This window comes from Dipodomys merriami, unplaced genomic scaffold (genome assembly GCF_024711535.1).
Source record: "Dipodomys merriami isolate MVZ:Mamm:240054 unplaced genomic scaffold, mDipMer1.0.p SCAF_63, whole genome shotgun sequence".
Lineage (NCBI taxonomy): Eukaryota > Metazoa > Chordata > Mammalia > Rodentia > Heteromyidae > Dipodomys > Dipodomys merriami.
Window position 1 is genome coordinate 6,228,667 of NW_027206213.1, and position 22,436 is coordinate 6,251,102.

A 22,436-nucleotide genomic window follows, 5' to 3' on the forward strand; every position below is an offset into this window, starting at 1 on the left:
CCTCAGGCATGCACTCTACCACTGAACTACCTTCCCAGCCCCTATTTTGTGATTTTTAAAAATAAATGTCTGTTATTTATAAACTATTTTGCCATCTTTTAAAAATGTTTATTATTTATAAACTATTAATAGGGAATGGGACATATTTCTACTTACATTAAATCTGGTCTAAAGTGGTGCAATATTGCACAAAAAGATAAACCATTTCTCCATGATGTAGTAAAATTGGTGATTTTTACTCCCCGGTAATTTTTCGTGACTTCTTTGCACCATACAAGCAATGACTGACTAGCATTTGGCTTTCGCCCCAAAACAGGACTTGGTATAGGGCTTGGCTAGAATAAGAGAAATGAAGAAAACATTAAAAGAATTTAATGGAAGATGAAAATTAACATTAATTGACCTAACTAGATCATTTGAACCCTTTGATGTCAGTTTAGGTCCTTCAAAACTGTCAGTTCATGACAACTGTAACCTCTAAAGGGAGACATAAATCTTAAGTTATTATCTTCAGTTTTAGCCCATGGCATTTGCCTGACAAGGATATAGATATGTGAGTTAAAGTGTATACGTAAGAACAAGCCAAGAGCTTTGTTGATAGAAACATAATGTTGAAAGCATTTAAATACTTAAGGCTGAATATTTGTATAATGCTCATACTCTGAAAGATTTTCTCAAATGTAAAAGAACAAAATATTTTTTCTTTTTCACAATATCAAAAATTATTCATTTTAAGTTTAATTGTAGCACAGATTATTAGTGGAAGAGAAATCAAAATAAGTTTTCAAAATATAGTCATATTAAATGAATATCACAATTATAATTATATTCAAATGCCTTTCCTGTAAGAATTTAAAGTTATTAACAACAGTTAGGTGTTGGAACAGCATATACCAACAGTACATAAGTCAGATATGCTCAAATAGTTTCTAATTTTAATTGAGAACTATTTTTAAGTATGAGATGGATGACATGAGTTTCTAATCTTAAGCATATATTTGTCCTTGTGTGCATACACTTAAAACCACAATGATGGGTAAGATTTAGTACTTTTTTTTTTTTTGGACGGTCATGGGGCTTGAACTCTGGGCTTGGGTGCTGTCCCTGCGCTCTTCAACTCAAGGTGAGCACTCTACCGCTTGAGCCACAGCGCCACTTCCAATGATGGGTAAGATTTTAATTCTAAACTTGTATTGTTTTTAAAATCATGTCATTTTCTTTCACTGAACAACTACAATTTGTGATACTATCACAAATATGGAGGCTGATACAATTGAAAACTGTTAAGAAACCCACTAAATATTTCTGAACTATAATCTTCTTATTAATAAAAACTAATGGCTATAGTAGTGACACTTAGATATAAAATAGAAGTCCTCCAAAACAAGGTCAAAGGAGAAAAATTATTTACCTCTAATATTTAACAAGCAAGCCATTTCTACCATATTGCTTAAGAAAGTCCAATGATGCCCCCATTTGACAAAAGCATGTTAGTGCCAAACAAAATCAACCCCAACGTAACTATGACTTATATATCTAATGCTTCTATGGGAAGACTAAGAATCAACAAAATTGTAATTTATCATTTTTATTAACTGCCAGATTAACAAATAATTAGATAAACAACCATGAGTCTAGCAAAATGCCATTTTCTATCATTTTTTTCTTAATTCAGTACCGGGGTTTGAACTCAGGGCCAGCACCTTGTACTTTCTAGAGAGTTGCTCTATCTCTTGAGCCTGGGCCCAGGGTCTATGAAGTGCTGTTTTAAAATGATCATCTTTCAAAAGTAAATTAAAAAAAAACCTCACAGATGATAAAAATTAACAAACTTAGATCAATTCTACTTAATATTCAGAAGTAGGTAAAAACAGGATTCTTCAAATAGCAAATAATATATCTTTTAACTATCCCATCTATGGTCTACTGTAATTTTGAAATCCATCTAATCATTTAACCTGTGGGTAGAGATTTACCTTATTAATAAGGTAAGATGATTGCTTAACTGGAAAAAATAATTTTTCTCATTATTTTCTTTATCACTAAAAGCTGGCATATTTTTCTATATAAAATTATATTGTTAAGGCATGGAGTTGTTCCAAGTTGTACATCAGACAACTAATCTTCTCTATCACACTGTCTATAGTTTCTTCCTTACTCATATATATATTCCTCCCTCCACCCAACCCCTGGTCCTGGCGCTTGAACTCAGGGCCTGGGCTCTGTCCCTGAGCCTCTCTCTGCTCAAGAGTAGTGCTCTACCACTTAAGCCACAGTGCCACTTCAGCTTTTTGAGTACTTCGTTGGAGATGAATCTCATGGGGACTTTTCTTCCCCGGTTGGCTTCCAACTGCAATCCTCAGATCTCAGCCTCCCAAGTAGATAGGATTAACAGGTGTGAGCTACTGGCACCTGGCTTCAATATTATTTTTTTTTTTAATTTTATTGTCAAGGTGATGTGCAGAGGGTTACAGTTACATATGTAAGGTGGTAAATACATTTCTTTTTTTTTTTTTTTTTTGGGTCCGGTTGTGGTGCCTGAACTCTGGGCCTGGGCGCTGTCCCTCAGTTCTTCAGCTCAAGGCTAGCACTCTACCACTTGAGCCACAGTGCCACTTCCGGCTTTTTTTCTTCTTTTTGCTTATGTGGTGCTGAGGAATTGAACCCAGGGCCTCAGGCATGCAAGGCAAGCGCTCTACCACTGAGCCACCTTCCCAGCCCAATGTTTCTTGTCAAACATTGTTACCTCCTCCCTCATTTTTCTCCCATTCCTCCCCCCCCAATCAATATTCTAATGAGCAGTTTGGTCTCTCTGCATTTTGTGCTGATTCATACTTCCAACTAGCTGTCCTTTCTATAATATAAAATTTGAAACTCAGTATGTACAAAACCATAATCATTCCTTATAATCTCCTTTTCATTGCTTGTAAATGATAGTGCTTATTGTTTTACTTGTTTTAGACTTTTAATCTCAGAATCACATTTGAATTCTTCCTTCACCTATCACCCCTTAATAGTTAATTCATGGACAATCTGATTTGATTTGATTTTGCCTAAGGCTTCTACAAATCATAAGAGGTCTTCCTTCTTCCAAGTTGTCCCTTATCTGACCCATTAGTCACAATATAGGTCTTCTTAAACACCACTAACATCTTTTTGGGTCTCACAAAAACACAAAATGGTGGTGAAATATTTCTGACATTGAATCCCAAATCCTTTTCAATGTGTTTATTCTCTAGGATGACTTAGTCCCCCTCTCTTTGGTCACACAGATCATCATTCGCACCTAAAATATCTTCAGTCCCTTCTATCCCTAGTACAACTGCTATGGCTGAGATAGTAGGATCATGAGTTGTAGAGTAGTACACAAGACCTTGTCTTGGGGAGAGGGGAAGTTTGGGATGTGGTTTAATGGAATAGTTTTTGCCTAAAATGTGCGATTCTTTGGGTTTATTCCTCAGTAGAAAAGGGTTTATAGCCAGAAAAATTCATAAATTGATCAGGAAAATGAAGTCAACTAATACAATAATAAAAAAATTGAATGGTTACTTTCAAATTTTTAATTGACTTCACAATGAAATCCAAGTATTTGATAAATAAAAATCAATGTTAGAATTCAGAAAAGTTAAAGGTTCTAATATACACTTACCTTAGAAAGCAAGACAATTAAAATCTTTTAATTTAAATGAAATATTTCAAAGAAATAAAAATACCAAATGTTGGCAAGAAAGGGAGTTTTTCTTTTTTCCTTTTTTTTTTAAAAAGTAGTCATACAAAGGGATTTCAAGTCAACATGTCAGTTTATAAGCTCACAAGGCATCTTGATCAATGTCATCCCTTCCATCTTTCTCAAAGGGAGTTTTTGTATAGGGTTGATTAAAAAACAACAATAACAAACAACACTCTGATAATGTCTGTTATGCTACATTTGAAGACATGCCTTATTCAAAGGGAGTTTTTGTACAGGGTTGATTAAAAAACAACAATAACAAACAACACTCTGATAATGTCTGTTATGCTACATTTGAAGATATGCCTTATTCTATCACCCAACAACTCCTAGGTTTATATCCTATAGAAACATATGCTTCTACAGAATAGACTACAAATACAGCAATGTCATAGCAGCAGTTTCAATTTTTCAATTCTGAAATGGCTAAACATGACATGGATATAAATTTTTTTGATAATTCAGATAGTGAAATACCACACAGAGAGACACACATAGAGCCTATCTAGTGAAAATTCTAAAAAAAGAGCATAGCTTATCATATAACAGAAGCAAGATCAAATATATATAATAATTATCTAAATGCTGGTGACTCATGCCTGTAATCCTACAGGGGAGTCTGAGAGCTGAGTAATTTTGCTCAAAGCCAGCCCAGGCAGGAAAGTCTGGTAGACTCTTATCTCTAACTAACCATCAAAAATCTAGAAGTGGAGCTGTGGCTCAAGAGGCAGAGAACAAAGCCTTGAGAATAAAAGGTAAGTATAAAATCCAGACCCTGAGTTCAAGCCTCAGCACCAGCAAACACACACACACACACACACACACACACACACACACACACACTCTCTCTCTCTCTCTCTCTCTCTCTCTCTCTCTCTCTCTCTCTCTCTCTCTCTCATAACTACATAGACTAGAAAGGGCAAAAAAAAATCTACATACACTAGAAATAAAGAGACCAGTGTATGATTTCAGATTCTATGTTGCAACAATCAAGAGTTCAGTATTATAAAAGAGAACAATATTCGAATATTCAAAAGGCCCATTAAAATCCTCTTTACTGGTTGAGGATAGAGTGCATGTTAAGCATGCACAAGGCCCTAAGTTCATAGACTGCAACCAAAATTACACATTACAATGGACACTGGTAAACAAAAAAAAAGTCACCTTCTCAATAAATTGTTTTCCTTCGAACATATAGTCTTAATTCATTAAAGTACTTATGTTTACATATGGTAAAATTGTTTATAAGCTAAATGAATTAATGTTTTAAATTACCCTATTTCAAATAGTATAAATATCATTCTGTATAGCTCACATAAATGTTGTTTGGAATTTTTTTGTATATGGTCATTGTAATCTTTACATATTTTTTATTTCTTTTTTGTTGAATGTTTTTATTAAGGAAGAGATATGTAAGCCAGACACTGGTGGCTCATACCTATAATCCTAGTTACTTAGGAGGCTGAAATCTGAGGATCATACTTTGAGGCCAGCCTGGGCAGGAAAGTCAGTGAGACTCATCTCCAATAAACTACACAGAAAAAGCTGAAAATCATGGTGCTGTGGCTCAAGTGGTAGAGTGCTAGCCTTGCACAAAAGCAGCTCAGGGACAGTGTGCCCTGTCCCCAAATTTAAGCCCTAGGTCTGGAAAAAAAAAAGTATGATTTGTCAAATATTTTTTCTGCATTGAGGTAATCATATGACTTATCTGATAGTGTGATATATGACTCTGATTCCTGTATTCTGGGCAAAATTCCACTTGGTTGTGACATGTTTAAAATATTGCTGCATTTGGTTTGCCAGCATCATTGTTAAGAATTCTTAGACCAATGTTCATAAACAATATTAATCTAAAGTTTTATTTTCTTGCTATCAGAGTTAACACTGACTTCACAAAATAAATTAGGAATGCTGACTTTTTAAAGAAAAAGTGTGAGGTGAATTGGTGTAGCTTCTTTAAATTGTAGTAGAAATGTAGTTGAAGCCACTAAGTTTTAAGTTCAAGGCATTTATTTTTTCTTGGTGAGGGGACATTGTGTCCCTATGATAACCATTCCTGCCTTGAACTGTTTATTCTTTTTCTGTGAGTGTTAGGATTATAGGTGTAAACCATTATGCCCAGCATGATTTACTATTATTATTTTTGATACTCTTACTAGTTATTACAGGTGTATTTACATTTGTTTCTACATGGGTTAGTTTTGATAGGTTTGGTTTCTAGAAATTTGCTCTTTTTAACTAGGTTATTCTATTTATTTATTTATTTATTTATTTGATGTATTTATTTATTGTCGGTCATGGGGTTTGAACTCAGGGCCCAGGTGCTGCTGCCTGAGCTTCTTTTGCTCAAGGCTAGTGTGCTACCACTTGAGCCACAGTGCCACTTCCAGCATTATCTGAGTAGCTTATTGGAGATGAGTCTCATGGATTTTTCTGCCCAGGCTGGCTTTGAAGTGTGACGCTCAGATCTAAGTCTCTTGAGTAGCTAGGATTACAGGCGTGAGCCACTAGAACCTGGCTTCCAAGTCATTGTTTTATTATACAATTGTTCCTAGTATTACATTACAATCCTTTCTATTTCTGTAGAATAAGGACTTCTGAGTTTTTGCTTCTGAGTTTAGAACTTTGTATCTTCTTCCTTAGTCTATCTAGATAAATTTTTGTTGTCTTTTTCAGAGAATCACCTTTTTGGTTTCATTAATTTTCTATATTTGTTAATGCTATCTTTGCGTTAATATTTATTTTTTCTCTTCTTCTAAATTTGTGGTTAGACTTCTTTTCCTAGTTTCTTAAATTACAAAGTTAGGTTGTTGATTTGAGATCATTCATTCTCTTTATTTTTACATCTCAAAGCTTTTAGTTTTAATACTAGTACTAATAAAACAATAAGAAGACCAAGTTTTAGAGAACACATGATGTATTTATTTTTATACTTCAATGGATGGTTTCTTTGGGGAAAGATGGTCACATTAAATTAATCAACAAATCATAAGAACAGAATTGCTTGTTTCTTGTTTTCATTTTAAATTTTTCTTCCCATAAGAAATACTTTTTTACTGACATCTTACCAGCTACAAAATTTGCTCCTGACATTAAGCTCTTTCTTTCTTTCCAATTTTGTCTTTAAGTGATCACATTCATTTTTCTTCTCTATTCTGGGAGTGGCTGTGACCAAACTTGAGAGGAGCTCTTCTTAACAGCTCCACTAACAGCTGGTTTCATAAAATAAGATCTTTAAACACTGTATATCAAAAGTATAAAGTAATATGCACTCATTCTCAAATAAAAAGAAGTACTTTGAGTCAGGGTAGTCCTATGTAATTCCAGCTCTCCAGCTTCTCAAGTCAAATCTTGTATTAATAAATCTAACATAATAAGAACATGCTATAATCCCCCAAATGAATGCATTCATCCTTAAAGTATATAGAAAACAAAAAGTTACATATCCTAATTAAACTAGTAATAGCTTACAAAACTGATCTTTATTACTTCATACATCTAGTATCCTTTCATTTCAGTCTTCAAGATTTGCTTTACACACTTATCAGGGCAGGGAGAGTGGTAACAAAATCCCTTACATTTGAGGGACAGTTTTGCTGGATATAGGATTTTTCACTTTTGACTATGACATCCTATTGCTTCTTAGGGTCTAAAATTATTAACGAGAAATCTATTGATATGAAGATCCCTTCTACATGATGAATCACTTTGTCTTGCTGCTTTAGAAATGTTCTTTTTCTTTTAAATTTTGATTATAATGGATATGAATGTGGGTCTTGATTTTAACCTTTATATTAAACATTTACATTCATGTCACTAATCAAACCTGGGAAGCTTTCAAATATTATTTCTTCAAATATTCTTTGTATCCCTTTCAGTTTGCCTAGATTTCTTCTACAATATACATTTAGTCTGACAGATAGTATTCCCTTAGTCCCTTCGGCTGTGTGTACTTTCTGCCCTTCGCGCCCCCTCCCCCCGCCACCGGCCCCATATTGGAAAGTGAACCTCCTGCACACTAAGCAAACACTGAGCTATACTGCTAGCTCTTTCGCTTCTTTCTGTTCCTCAGATTCAATACTTTTTGTGGTACTATGTTCAAGTTTGCTAACTTTTCTTTCTGCTTGCTCAAATTTGCCTTTGAATCCCTCCTATACATTTTTTATTTCAATTATTTTACTTTACAATTCCAGAATTTCTTTTTAGTTTCTTTTGAGATTTTCTATTCTCTATTGATCTTTCCATTTGGTTGATACATAATTTTTTTGATTCTCTGCATTGCCTCTTGGTCTTACTGTATTAAGGATACTTCCTCTTCATTTATTATTATTTTTTTGAATGGAAGTCATCCTTTCCTATTTCTTTGCATGTTTTGCAACTTTAAAAAAAACTGAAATCTAGATATTTAAATCTAGTAATATAATTCTGCAAACCAGATTTTTACCCTGTGGAAGTCAGATTCTACCTCTTCACCCATGTATTAATTTTTATTTTAAAAATTATTGGTAGTATCTGTGCTAAAGATCAGCCTGAAGTATAAACTTAAGGTCTTATCCATTATTTTCTATATCTGTCTTCTCTGGACACGTGTAATATCTTTCTATTTCTCCCTTCATATGCAGTTTCTTAATGGTCAAACTCCTCAGATACAAAAGGATGAATGAAGGGTGTGTGTGGGTGAGGCGGGGTTGGGAGGTGGGGGTGGGGGGTGTTGAGTCTTTAAACTCCTGGAAATTGCTTTAGTCTGAGGTGGGAAGGGGCATGCAACAATTGTCAGAAGATGCAACAAATCTCCACTACGTCTCATCTGTGTGATAAGCAGCATTAATCAGGGATCCCTGAACAGAGGCACAGGTCCTTATTTTCTACACCGGCTTCCATGGACTGTTTGCAAACTGCTTCAAGAACATGTGCAGGGTAGGTAATAGATACTGACAAGAGCTGAAATTGACCAAACTTAACCAATAATTTTATTCATTTATTCTCCAAGAGGGTTGAGTAAACTACAGGGTTCCAAGATGGTTACATCAGATATATTCTGCTAGTGCAATTGTTGGCAAGAAAGAAAGATTGCTTCCTGTTGCTTTCTACTTCGCCATTTCCCCAGAATTCTCTGTCTCCTCCAAAGCTTTTAAGAGTATAAAGGGGTCTTCAGACCCAAAAGATGATAAACACTATTTTTAAAAGAGCAAATCAACAAACTAGAGTGTATTACAAAATGAGAAAAGACTGTGGCTCAAGTCTGAATTTTACACTTTAAAGCAATCAAGAGTCTCCTTCTATATTATTATGAAAAGTTAAGAGGCTACAAAGATAGAGGACATAGGAATATAAAGGTTTTTGCAGGGTCTGTTAACATCCAGAACATTTTATGTAGTTGCTAATGAAATTAAATATTCTATAATAATAACTTTGCTAGAAATACAAATATAAGGAAATAGTATATGATTGATTACCTGTTTATAAAACAAGTAAGATATGCAAAAGTCTATTTTACATCAGAATATTTGTGTTATATAAATGCCCTACTGAAGACAGGAGTGGTAGTGCATGTCCATGGTTCCAGCACTTGGAAAGGCTAAGGAACAAAGTTAGCTTGATGTTAGAATATGAGCCCAACCTGAGCTGCATAGTGAGACTCAAACAGCAAAACAAAAGATGCTTCATTTCAACCAATAACCTTACAGTAATTAGTTCTATAACATTTAACACTGTAGGTACAAATCAAAGAGGAACTTTTTATAGAGGTGGTAGTAAAATTTCAGATTCAATCATTAACATAGGAAAGTAATCTAAAAAGGAGCACAGGCATCGCTAAAAAAAAGTAACAACAAAATATGTAGAAATCCAAGTATGAGAGACACGGTCCTATGTATGTTGCTAGGTGGTCCAAGAATAAAGAGTCTTGGGCTACTCGCTGGCATTTGTTACAGAAAAGAAAGCAGTTTAGGATGCGGCTATATTTCCCTCTGAGACAAAGCAGCTTTAATGATTGCTATAAAATGACAGACTGAAGCATTCCACAGCACTCCATAAATACGTATAATTTGTGTATTTGTTTAAAGATAGTGAATTTACTAAATGTATTGTTTCTCCATGACAAACCCATGTTGTGCAAAGCATCAATTCAACTCTTCATATGACCCTTATGAGACTTGGTAAATATGCTGGTGTGCAGATTGCTGGGCTATGCAGTGACTAATGAAGCAATTTTTCTCTGATCTAGAAGTCTAAAGTCTTCTTTTATTACCTATGAAGTAGTGACAGGCCACTTGATTACCATGCAAATAGGATAAAATCATATACCTGACATAACATTTTATTCACTATACCAACTAAAACCATGGTGTCTTTACCCACTCATTTAAGAATGCCTAATATTGCTCACAGCAAAAGGTATGTATTAATCTCACCAATATAGATACAATTAAAAACAATCTCACACTGTTGATAATATGTAATGAACAACTATAACAATTTAACTTGTGAAAGTGCTTATTTAGTGAATTTTCCTATTTGAGAAGTAGATGGAAGATTGTATATCTCTGAGTGAATTTCTAAGGGAGCACGTGGGAAAATTTTAGAATTATTACAACTGCAATCCTCAAGTATTTTATTAGTAGTTAATTACACATAGTTAGGTCTTAAGAAGTAGGTACTCAGAAGAATGATTTTAAGGACCAGGTGTGGTGACATAAATCTTTAATTAAACCCAGCTAGGAAGGAAAAAGTAGAATTGAGGATGTGAAGTCAGAGTGCGCAAAAATTAGTAAGACTCTCTCTCAGATACAAGTTAGGAATTGTGGCACATGACTATTATTATCATGGCAACTCCAGAAACAGAGGTAAGAGGTTCTTGGTCCAGTGCTAGCTGTACTAAGTTTGAGGCCCTATTTGAAGAAAAAACTAAAAGCAAAAGGTTAAGAGTTGTGATTCAGATGGTAGAGAGCAGGGCCCAGAGTTCAATCCCTAGAACTGACAGAGGGAATTTATTTTCTTCCATTATAATAAAAATCAGCCACAGAAAGAAACTACAGTGTTAAAACATACAAGATTTTTAAAGTTAATATCTCTTTTAAAATATACCTACCAGTGGATTGTGGTAGTATGAACCTGTAATCCCAGCATTCTGAAGGCCAGGGTAAGAGGATTAAAGTTCAAGGCCAGCCTGAACCACATACTAGAAAGGAGGGTGGGAGAAGCTACTTGCAGCAAGTAGAGAGGCAAGGAAGACAGGAAAAAGAGAGGGTGAGAGGAAAAGGAGAGGGAAAAAGGAAAAGGAGAGAAGAGGGGAAAAGAGGGAAGAGGAGGGGGAAAGAGGTGAAAGAGAAAGGTGGAAGAGGAAAGGAGATTCAACTGATTTGCAGATGAAAGGTAAGCCAATCCATTAGGCAAATTTCTATTCTATTTTTGTCATTTACTTTGCAATTTTGCTAGAAATGACATTCTAGTCGCTTTTCAGTCATTCTACTTTTATTTCATATAAGCCAGCAATCACTGATCCAAAATACAGGAAAGAAGAGCTGCAAGTAGATTCTCCCCACCTTCTTTCTAATATGTGGTTCAGGCTGGCCTTGAACTTTAATCCTCTGCCTTGGCCTCCAGAGTGCTGGGATTACAGGTGTATTCTACCACAATCCACTGGTAGGTAGGGTACATTTTAAAAGATATTAACTTAAAAATCATGTATGTTTTAACACTGTAGTTTCTTTTTTTATTATAATCAAATCTCTCTCTCTCTCTGTATATATATATACTGCCCCATGAGGGCAATAAGCAAAAATAGAAAAATAAGGAAAAGCCGGGCGCTGGTGGCTCACGCCTGTAATCCTAGCTACTCAGGAGGCTGAGATCTGAGGATCGCGGTTCAAAGCCAAGCCGGGCAGAAGAGACTGTGAGACTCCGATCTCCAATAAACCACCAGAAAACCGGAAGTGGCGCTGTAGCTCAAGTGGTAGAGCGCTCGCCTTGAGCTGAAGAGCTGAGGGACAGTGCCCAGGCCCAGAGTTCAAGCCCCACGGCCGACAAAAAAAAAAAAAAAAAAAGAAAAATAAGGAAAGAACACAGCCTTAGAGTTAAGAGCATGCTTGGGCTCTGAGTTGGTGAGATCTGGGTTGGACATAATATTTTTCTTTGGAAATTAATATACAATTAGGAAGCATCATAAAAAATGAAATACTAGTCAAGAAATGATAAAGAAAAAATAACTTGGAACCTTATTTCATTCCATTCATGTGAACAATAGCTACTATTTATTTTCTAGAAATATACTTATAATTTTTAAAAACTTTCTAATCCAAAAAAAGCACGATACCACCAAAGAAAAGATAGACAAATTGAGCTAGATGAAAATTAAAATGACTAAAATAGTTTTTGGTTTATTCCCTTTTGTCACTGTTTTTTATTTCTTTACCCCTTATCTTACATATGTTTATTTGATTTGGGGATGGGAAGGTGAATCACAGGAACAGTGGGACAAAGGGTGAACCAACTTAGCAGTGATACTCACTAGACACTATGTTGGAAATGAACTTTACACCTTGTGGGCGAGGGAGATCGGAGGGGAAGAAGTGACAGAAAAGGAGGGAGAGGGTAACCTTGTTCAGAAAGAAATGTACTCATTACCTGAGTTAAGTAACTGTAACTCCTCTGTACATCACCTTTACAATAAAATTTAAAATAAAAATTATTTCATTTTTTATTCAATGCTTTAATGCTTTCATCTATGTAGAATACATTTGGTGAATGTGTGAATTAAGGTTCTAAGTTATTAAAACCAACATTATTTCTTGAATAGTTGTTTGCTTGGTTGTGTATTTAATTATTATGTAAGTATGTATTTGTGTCTGAATGAGATCCTTTTTGTTTCCAGGCTAGAAACAAAAATGGCAGGCTATTCCTCTGAATTTACTAGTATACTGCCATATTAAGATCTGCATTAATCGGTTATAGAGCAACCAAACTTATTAGCCATCATAATTTGACTATTACTAAATAATTCTGATACTATACCAGAAAAAATTGTGTTTGCATTTTGACTATCATTACATAAAATTTGTAAATTACCTAGGGAAAACGAATTCCTTCATAATAATAAATATAACCACTGGTAAAATGATGCTAAGAAAGGCTCAGAATGTGTTATCTTGTTTAGTATAATCTCTCTTTATAAACAATAATTAGAATAAGTAAAAATTAAAGCCAGTGTAAAAAAGGCATTATTTATAGCAAATCTATATTTCCTATAATTCTAAATATATTAAATGTATTTAAATATGTCACCTATCTTACTAATGTATAAATTAGCCAAATTGGGTGGTAGATATTCAGTCTTACATAAAAATTGTATTGTACAACTACTATTCTCTTGGTGTTATATTTAAAATTTAACTCGTAGTTTAAAATTTTATTTTATTATTTTGCTGGTTCTGGGACTTGAACTCAAGACCTGGGAACTCTAAGCTCTAAGCTTCTTCTGCTCAAGACTAGTGCTCTACCATTGGGCCTACAGCACCACTTCTGGCTTTTTCTGTGTAGTTTACTGGAGATAAGAGTCTCAGACTTTCCTGCCCAACCTGGCTTCAAACCATGAACCTCATCAGCCTCCTGAGTAGCTAGGATTACAGATGTGAGCCACTGGCACCATAAAAATTCATTAAAAAAAGTATGCAATCACAATTTGTATATAAAGTAAGATCTCAATATAGCAAAAAGAGGATTCATGAATCTTTTAAAAATATTAATACCAATAAGAATTTTAGCCGGGCGCCAATGGCTCATGCCTGTAATCCTAGCTACTCAGGAGGCTGATATCTGAGGATCACGGTACAAAGCCAGCCTAGGCAGGAAAGTCAGAGAGACTCTTATCTCCAATAAACAACTAGAAAACCAGAAGTGGCACTGTGGCTCAAGTGGTAGAGTGCTAGCCTTGAGCTGAAGAGTGCAGGGACAGCTCCCAGGTCCAGAGTTCAAGCCCCACAACCGAAAAGAAAAAAAAAAAAAGAATTTTAAAAGACGATGTAAAAATGCTAATAAAAGACACACTAACTTAGAAGTATTAGCCCTGTTTAGATATTGCTAAGAAAAACACTTAACATATATTAATAACTCAATATAATATAATTAGACATCAAGGTAGTCTACAAGAATACTTAGACAGTTTTAACTGTTTTTTCTGCAAATTTTAGTCTTTACTGGAGAAGGCTAAATCAAATTCAATTACACTAAAGTATAAACATAATAGATTTTATGATATATCTTTCCAACTTAAATTGTTTTCAGATTTTTAAAGACATGAACTATTGTAGTTTACAACAAAATTCACCCTGTTATAGTATGTATTTGATGAATTATACAAATGCATATAGTCATGGAACCAACATTTACAGTTTTATTTTGTTTTTATTTTCTTTTTTGAGACAGCTCTTGCTATATAATCCAGACTGGCCTTTAGCTTATAGTCCTCTTTTCTCATCCTCCCAAATGCTGACTAGTATTTTTAATTACCTCAGTTCTTTAATTTGGGGTAATAACCAGAAGTTTATTTTCTTTCTTTCCCTGATACCATTTCAGTCCTTTAGTTCATTGATATATAGACTTTAACTGCAAATAAATATGACTCATCTAACATTTATCCTTTGGGGAGATAACACATTTAAAAATAAAGCCTACATTGATACAGTGCATATAAGTCCTGTATAACATTTGATTTTTTACAAATCACATATATTTGAAGAAAAAACTTATATAGACTAAAGAACTAGTGAGCCAATTTCCCAGAATTCCTATTTTATTTCCTGAGAATCCTTATCTATATTGATGTTTCATGGTCAAAATTCACATTATCAAGGTAGAAAGAATAAAATGAAGATTTCTACGGAGACACACCCTTTAAATGATAAGTTTTACCAGTGACTTCAATTTCAGATTTTTCACTGCTTTGTCTCTGGGTACACTGATGAGCTTAGCTTTTCCTATTACTTCCCTCTACAGTTACACAAATAATCATTTACCTAATAGCTGTGTGTTTTAAAATGTTTCAGCTATACTCTTCTATCTATACAGACAAACTATCTTGACTTAAAAGGTATGACACTCCCTAGGAATGATCATATTGCCCAAATTAGCTTACTGTTGTAAAAAGAAGATAAAAACATATCAAAAAATTTATCCCACCTCTTTTTTAGTCCTGTAATTATCATATGAAACTTTGATTTCTTTGCCATCTAATTTATTTATCTAGGGAAGTCAAATACAATGTTCAGGCTACATATTTAAGTGTTGAGTGGTTGTGCTTTACTACACAACAAGTAAAAGCTTGTAATGAAAAATATGGAAGCAAAAATCATGGCAAACTTTATTTAGACTTCAATGCTTTTAAATATAAACATTTTTCCCTGCCTTGGGTAAAATATAAAAGTAGTTCATAGGCCCCAAACTTTGTACTAATGGTTACTGTGAAGTACTACTTAATTGAAAGAGTCTTAATTAAATATGCCCCAACCAAAAACCTTCACCAAATTGCATTTGCCACCAAATGACTAACAAGTACACAACAGTTGGAAACTGTCAAAATATTTTACAGCTCAATTATAATTACCAACCAAGTCTAAACATGCCCTGAGTGGGCGTTAACCACATTTTGGGGGATTCAACACATTAAGCAGCAGTTACTTTTTTGTGGTCTCTAATTTAAACATTTACAACTCTTGAATAACTCCAATGATTTTTATTGTCTTCAGCAAAACAAAATAGCAAAACAATAATATGAGATATAATAATTTATCATTCTTGCAGATTCACCAGCAGGAAGAGCCTTTAAAAGATTATTTGGCTAATCTTTATTATACTTGATTATAACTAAAGATAATATTAGGTTTTTGAGTGGTAAATGTATAAGTTGTTTATAAAATGAATAAATTCTGTGGTTATTGGTCTTGGAAAATGTATCAAGGGATCCTAAGACATAAATATTTTCTTGTTGTTCTTATCACAATAGATGTAGCCAAAAACAAATGGGAAGGTGTGATCAGGGTAAAGTGTCAATATGGAAGTACAGCTGGTGAGTTTCCAGAGTAGCGAATGTAGACATCGCTTGCCATTTGAAGTAGGACAGCATCCAGACTCTCTTCCTTTCTAACCAGAAAGTGTACAGCTTGAGGCTTTGTGCTTAGCCACAAAGAGTATTTCTTACCAATAGAAAAGAAATAGGTTACTCCTCCCACTAGGTAACACGTCCATCCATTCTCTAGAGTTTTTATAGTTGAGAACAGAAACCAAATATACTATGAAATATATAAACTTCGTTTTTCTGGGTTTTCATTTATATTTTTCCCAAGAGGTATCAATCAATAGAGGTTATTTAAAAAGCAGATGAACAAAATATTTAGAATAATAGAGTGTTTCACATTTCAAATGATGTTATATTTCAATTTAACGTTAAATGTTGAAGTGCATTATTTAATCATGGATTCTAATTGGATCTTGGTTTAAATTATATCTGTGGGCTAAGGAGAAATTTTTTTTAAGAGAGTTAAATTTAAGGTTCTAGGTGGTTCTTGAAAGAACCATAACCATTAAATGGATATTTATAACTGAAATTATGATTTATGATTATGCCCATGTAGTCAAAATAGCTGAGTGAGTCAGGTGTTAATAGGAGAAACATTAAAAAGAAATTTCAAACCAATTTTTTGAGCACTACACTTTCTTAAACAGTATTTTTAAGCAATATGGTTAACACCTACCTAGGTCATGCTCAGATTTGGTTGGCATTACATTGAATATGTGGACACAACGTTTGTGGAAAAATTTAAAGTGTACATTTCCACAAGAGTATTTAAACTGTCTCCAACTTTTTGTTGCATGCTAGTATCTGGGATAAAAAGCAAAAAAATACATTACAATAGATATATGTTTATTTATTACATCTGTACAACTGTACATAATAAATCATATACCTCAAATGGAAGGTAAAGATGAAATTAAAGATTCATTTTTATAATGAGATGCTTTTTACTTGTTATAAAAAAGGAAACGTATGAAACAGGTTTAACAATCTCTGAAATCTTGGTTTAATAATTTGAAGGTTGAATTCTGATGAATTTGTGTGTGTGTGTGTGTGTGTGTGTGTGTGTGTGTGTGTGTGTGTGTGTGTGTATGTGTGTGTGTGTGTGTGTGTGTGTGTGTGTGTGTGTGTGTGTGTGTACATACCCATAGTGAGATTTGAACGTAGGGTCTGGACACTGTCTCTTAGCCTTTTCACTCAAGGTTAGGATTCTAAAACATGAGCCATAGTTCCACTTCCTTGAAGGCTAAGTTCTAAGTTTACTTTTTTTTTTTTTTAATTTTTTTGGCAGTTAAGGGCTTGAACTCAGGGCTTTCTACCATTTGAACTACGCCTCCAGCCCTTCTAACAGGGTAACCAGAGATTATGACCCTCCTACCTATACCTCCTCTCAAGTAGCAAGATTACATTACAGTTATGGAGCATCACACTTGGTTGATTTGTTGATTTGGGGCGGGGGGGGGGGGGAGAGGGGAATGGCTTACTAACTTTTTGCCACGGCTAGCTTTTGAGTTTTAATCTTCCGGATCTCCACCTCCTGAATAGCTAAAATCATAGGCAAATACACCACCAAATCCAGCTAACAAGTACATTTTCATATCTGGTTTGAATACTTATCATAGTAGAAAGAGATATATCACAAAGATATATAAATCAAAATGCAAAATGTATATTATTGGTTTTGTTCACTCAAGTAAGGTATTCTTTCTGTTGTTGTTGAGACTCAGCTAGAAAATTTCTATTCCCTTGATGTCAGTTACAAAAGAATTAATAATTGCATTTTAAGTCAAACTAGAACATTCTGTTTTCAGGTTCTTAATCTGTAGATAAGACAGTTTTTATAGGTGACAAACTATTTTTAGCAACAAAATAATATGATGGAAATATTCCTGCAGCCATTGCCACAGGCAGATGATCCAAACATGCGTTTTCATGTCTGCTTCTTCTAAGGAAGTAGGCAAAGCTTGTTAATATTCACTCTTACCTTGTAGGTAAGGAATACCTTGCCATAGTTCTGGCCAGTGTAAGCAGAAGTTTATGTATTTACATAAGTGAAAACCCATCAGAAATGTAGCTTAAGATGTAGCTTAAGTTAATGTTTAATACAAGTGTTTTTTGGGGGAAATCAAAACATTTCAGATTCTACTCTGCAACAAACACTGATTATAAGTTTTGGTGTGGTATCAAAGGAGAACATTGACCACTGTCTAAAAGACTTAAATGGAAAGCTTCTTCTCTTCTCTCTCCTCTTTTCTTCAATGGTTTTTATATAAGTGTAGGGTTAAAAAAAACACATATACCACATACAAGTAAGTTGTCACCTCTAATTCAAAACTTTCACATTTTTCACAGGAAACTTTCTAACCATTAACAAGAAAAATGACCCTCATGATCTATCTTCAGCAGCATATTAAATCTTAGTAAAGTTTAATTTCTTCCTTAATTTCAGATTAAAGTATGAAGATACAAATTTGAGTATTATTTCTACCTCAACTCACTACTGTCTTGAGCACTCCTTGGGGTCACACATCTCATGTTGGAAGTCGCTGTTTTAAATAATACAAAGGGTTAGATATTTCTAATAAAAGGCTTATGACAATCCTAGAACTTACTATTATCTACATTTTAAAGATAGATACTATATAAACATATAGTCATAATTTATTTTGTGATCACTGTACTATTTTAAGAGTTGGGTATATTTTTATAGTATGGAAATATTTTATTCATTTGTATTAAACATGCATATGTTTAAACTACATGGTATCTACCAATTGCTTTAAAAAGTATAAATTGTGGGGTGCCGGTGGCTCATGCCTATAATTCTAGTAACTCAGGAGGCTCGGGCTGAGATCTGAGGATCACGGTTTGAAGCCAGCCCAGGCAGAAAAGTCCCCATGAAACTCTTATCTCCAGTTAACTACTCAAAAACCGGAAGTAGAACTGTGGCTCAAAGTGATAGAGCTCTAACCTTGAGCAAAATTGCTCAGGGACAGTGCCCAAGCCCTGAGTTCAAGTCCCACAACTGAAAACAAAAAAACCATCAACAACAAAAAAGATATAAATTTTTACAATGTAATATGCAAACTTCCAGGCGGTTGATAATGTTGTATTTTTGCATGCTGTGCTTCATTAAAATAGATTTAATATGCAGCAGTCTTAAGGGAATCTTTAATTCTTATAATTAAAAAATTAATAATACTATCTTTTGACACAGACATTAGTAAGTCATTACAAATCTTCAAAAACTAATTTTATTCCTCCTAGGAAAGGTGTCCATGGATGCAAAGCAAAGAAAGAAATGGTCCTCTGTACTGATGAATTCCTAAACAACTACTGAGACACAGCACAATGAGGGAGAAAAACAGAGAAGGAAGTGAGATCAGCAAATTCCTAACAAGTGTTATTTAACAGATGAAATGACTGCCACCAAAGCCCTCCATATACACAAAATCTAAACTTTGTGTCTGCAAATGCATGTCTAGCTTAATATGAATTATTTCTAAGGTACCAAAAAAAATAGACAAGTCTAAGGGCACCAGTGGCTTGAATATTATGTACTGTATAGGCTCCTGCCTATAATCCTAGCTACTCAGGAGGCTGAGATCTGAGGATTGAGGTGAGGACTGTGGTTTGAAGCCAGCCCTGGTAGACAAATCCAAGAGACTCTTATCGCCAATTAATTAGCAAAGAAAGCTAGAAATGGAGGTGTAGCTAAAGTGGTAGAGTGCCAGCCATAGGTGATGAAAAAGCTAAGCAAGAGCTCAAGGCCTTGATTTCAAGCCCTAGTACTGGCACAAAGAAGAAAAAGTATGAAGTTTAGCACTATTGTCAGAAACTAGGATAAAAATAGATATGAGAGTAACAATTAACAGTTCTAGAAGTCTAGGGTTTCAGGACCTTTAATGATCTTAAAAAGTATTGGAGACAGCTGGGCTGGGAAGGTGGCTCAGTGGTAGAGTGCTTGCCTTGTATGCATGAGGCCCTGGGTTCAATTCCTCAGCAACACATAAGCAGAAAAAGCCCAAACTGGCGCTGTGGCTCAAGTGGTAGAGCTGTAGAGCTCAGGGACAGTGTCCAGGCCCAGAGCTCAGGCCCCACGACCGACCAAAAAAAAAAAAAAAGTTGGAGACTCCAAAGAATATTTGTATGTGTGGGTGTACCTAGTGACATTTACTATATTAAAAATTAAAACCTAAAAGTTTTTGTAATAAGTGCATTTAAAAACAGGAATAAATTTTACACGTTTATATAAGTGAAACATTTCTTTTTTCTTTTCTTTCTTTTTTTTTTTTTTTTGCCAGTCCTGGGTTTGAACTCAGGGTATAGGCACTGTCCCTGAGCTTCTTTTTGCTCAAGGCTTGCACTCTACCACTTGAGCCATAGCACCTCTTCCGGCTTATTCTGTTTATGTGGTACTGAGGAATTGAACCCAGGGCTTCATGCATGCGAGGTAAGCACTCTACCACTAAGCCACCTTCCCAGCCCAGTGACATATTTCTATAAAATTAATTACATTCCCTCCTTAAAAAAAAGTGTGAAGAGTAAAACTGCTTTATTTTTTTTTTATAAATCTTTTCACTGTCTGGTTTTATAGAAAAGAGCCAGATTCTCAGATCTGTTCCTATTTTCAACTTTCTGTGATGTGGTAGTTTGGCTGAAATAGTGAATAAAATCTAGCACACAAAAATACAGGAAGTTTTCAAACAATGGTGAGTATTCTCTAGTACATCAAATCTCAATAGCAGTGGTTTCTTAATGGTTTGTTGGGATGTATGATTTGAAACTACATCTGTGAACTTTTTAAACTCAGTTACATTAACATTCATTGATCTATCTTTCATTTTGAGTCTCTTCCCCCTGATTAATCATAATTGTGATAACATATAAAACTGGTCACTTGGAAAATAGATTCCTTCAATTACACAGATCTTCTAAGTGTTGACACATTTCATTTTATAATGTTAGAAAATTCCTAATATATCACCAATATCTTCAGAGATGTCTTTAAAAGTATTGGGGAAGCTGGGTGCTGTGGCCAGCTTTGATAGGAGTGCTTGTCCAAGGTTCTGGATTTGATCTCCAACACAGGGAGATAAAAGTAACAAACAACATAACCCAGTAGTACAGCACATCATAGAATTATGAGTTGTCTACCCTTGTGATCAGAGAACTAACTAGGAGCTATGGTTCACTCAATATTCCATATTGCTAGCCTAAAAAGGATCAAATTTAAAATTTGAAGTATGGTTTCTATTGAATGCATTGGTATCATCATGAAGTTAAAATAATCATAAACTATGTCCCTTGTAAGTTGTGAACCTTCTCTTTTGAAAAATATCTTCAAAGCTTTTTAAAAAATGTTATCTTTCTTCCCTAATCTTTATACAAGCTAAATATCTGAGTACTGTGGAAACAAAAACAAATCCGTCAATGGCAAGAACCATGAAACTATTTTTTCTTTTTGAACTCTTATTAAGCCTACCTATCTCCCCCAAGGTTTTGAAAGTTACTAAGGAGGGTTAGAATGATTTTAAGTGAACTGAGGTTTTTTTCAGTCAGAATCTAGAACAAATTATTAGAACAGCTAGAAAAATAATATTAATAGCAGTATCGCACTTAGTATTTTCAGAACTTTTCTTAGTATGCATTCTAATGAGTTAAGTACTATTATCCTTACTTTATAGATTAGCATTCTGAAGGACAGAGAGGTTAAAAAAATTGCTCTAGTTGTTAAAAGTCATACTCTGTGCAAAATATTTATAAGACAAGTATAATTTAAACTGATTTGCTCAATTAAAATATACTGAGCCACTGTTAAATATAAATATGCTTTTAATTCATCTAAATCCTGCATTCCCAGTTAATATCTTATAGGAGGATTCTGACATTTTTACCTTGTACCTTAAAACCTATAATGCTTTTAAGGACAGAGAGATGATAAAAGTGGGACGAACTCTTTAGCTATTATGCTTATTTTACCATGCTACTACAAGCAACAATATGCATTTTTTTTCACTCCTCAAAAATTAACTGAAAATCACTGCATGTAAGAATTGGCTGGTGGCTCATGCCTGTAATCTGACCTACTAATGAGGCTGAGATCTGAGGATCATAGCTCAAAGCCAGCCCAGTCAGGAAGGTCCGTGAAACTCTTATCTCCAATAAACCACTAGAAAACCGGAAGTGGTGCTGTAACTCAAGTGGTAGAGCATTAGCCTTGAGCTGAAGAGCTGAGGGACAGAATTCAGGCCTATAGTTCAAGCTCCACGACCGACCCCTGCCCCCCCACCAAAAAAATAAATTGACAATCTGCTGAGTTTCTTGCTTTTCTAAAAATTTGTTCTACATTCTGACTGGAAAGAGCTCAGTTCATTTAAAATCTTTACAACCCTCCTTAGTAACTTTCAAAGCCTTGGGGTGAGGTATGTAGACTTAATAAAGATTCAAAAAGAAAAAATGGAAAAAATGGTTTCATGGTTTATATGGAGTTTATAACACTTTTTAATCAAGAAGAATTTAAGTGGTGTAAGATTTCATTTTAAAAATACATGATGATTATTTAAGTCACAAAAGACTAAGACAGTTTGGCAAGCTAACAGCTCTCTAAGCTACTTTTGAGAGAGGACTCTTTAAAGT

General features: G+C 34.4%; 1 protein-coding gene across 7 annotated transcripts in view; it reads right to left on the reverse strand.

The window, feature by feature from the left end:
• Ehbp1 (EH domain binding protein 1) overlaps window positions 1–22,436 on the reverse strand; it is a 305,708-nt gene that overhangs the window by 95,378 nt on the left and 187,894 nt on the right. For all 7 annotated transcript variants that reach the window (XM_070004546.1, XM_070004547.1, XM_070004551.1 and 4 more), the window contains one exon: window positions 157–335. In XM_070004546.1, the coding sequence (XP_069860647.1) occupies window positions 157–335 (179 nt within the window). The remainder of the gene's footprint in view (window positions 1–156; window positions 336–22,436) is intronic.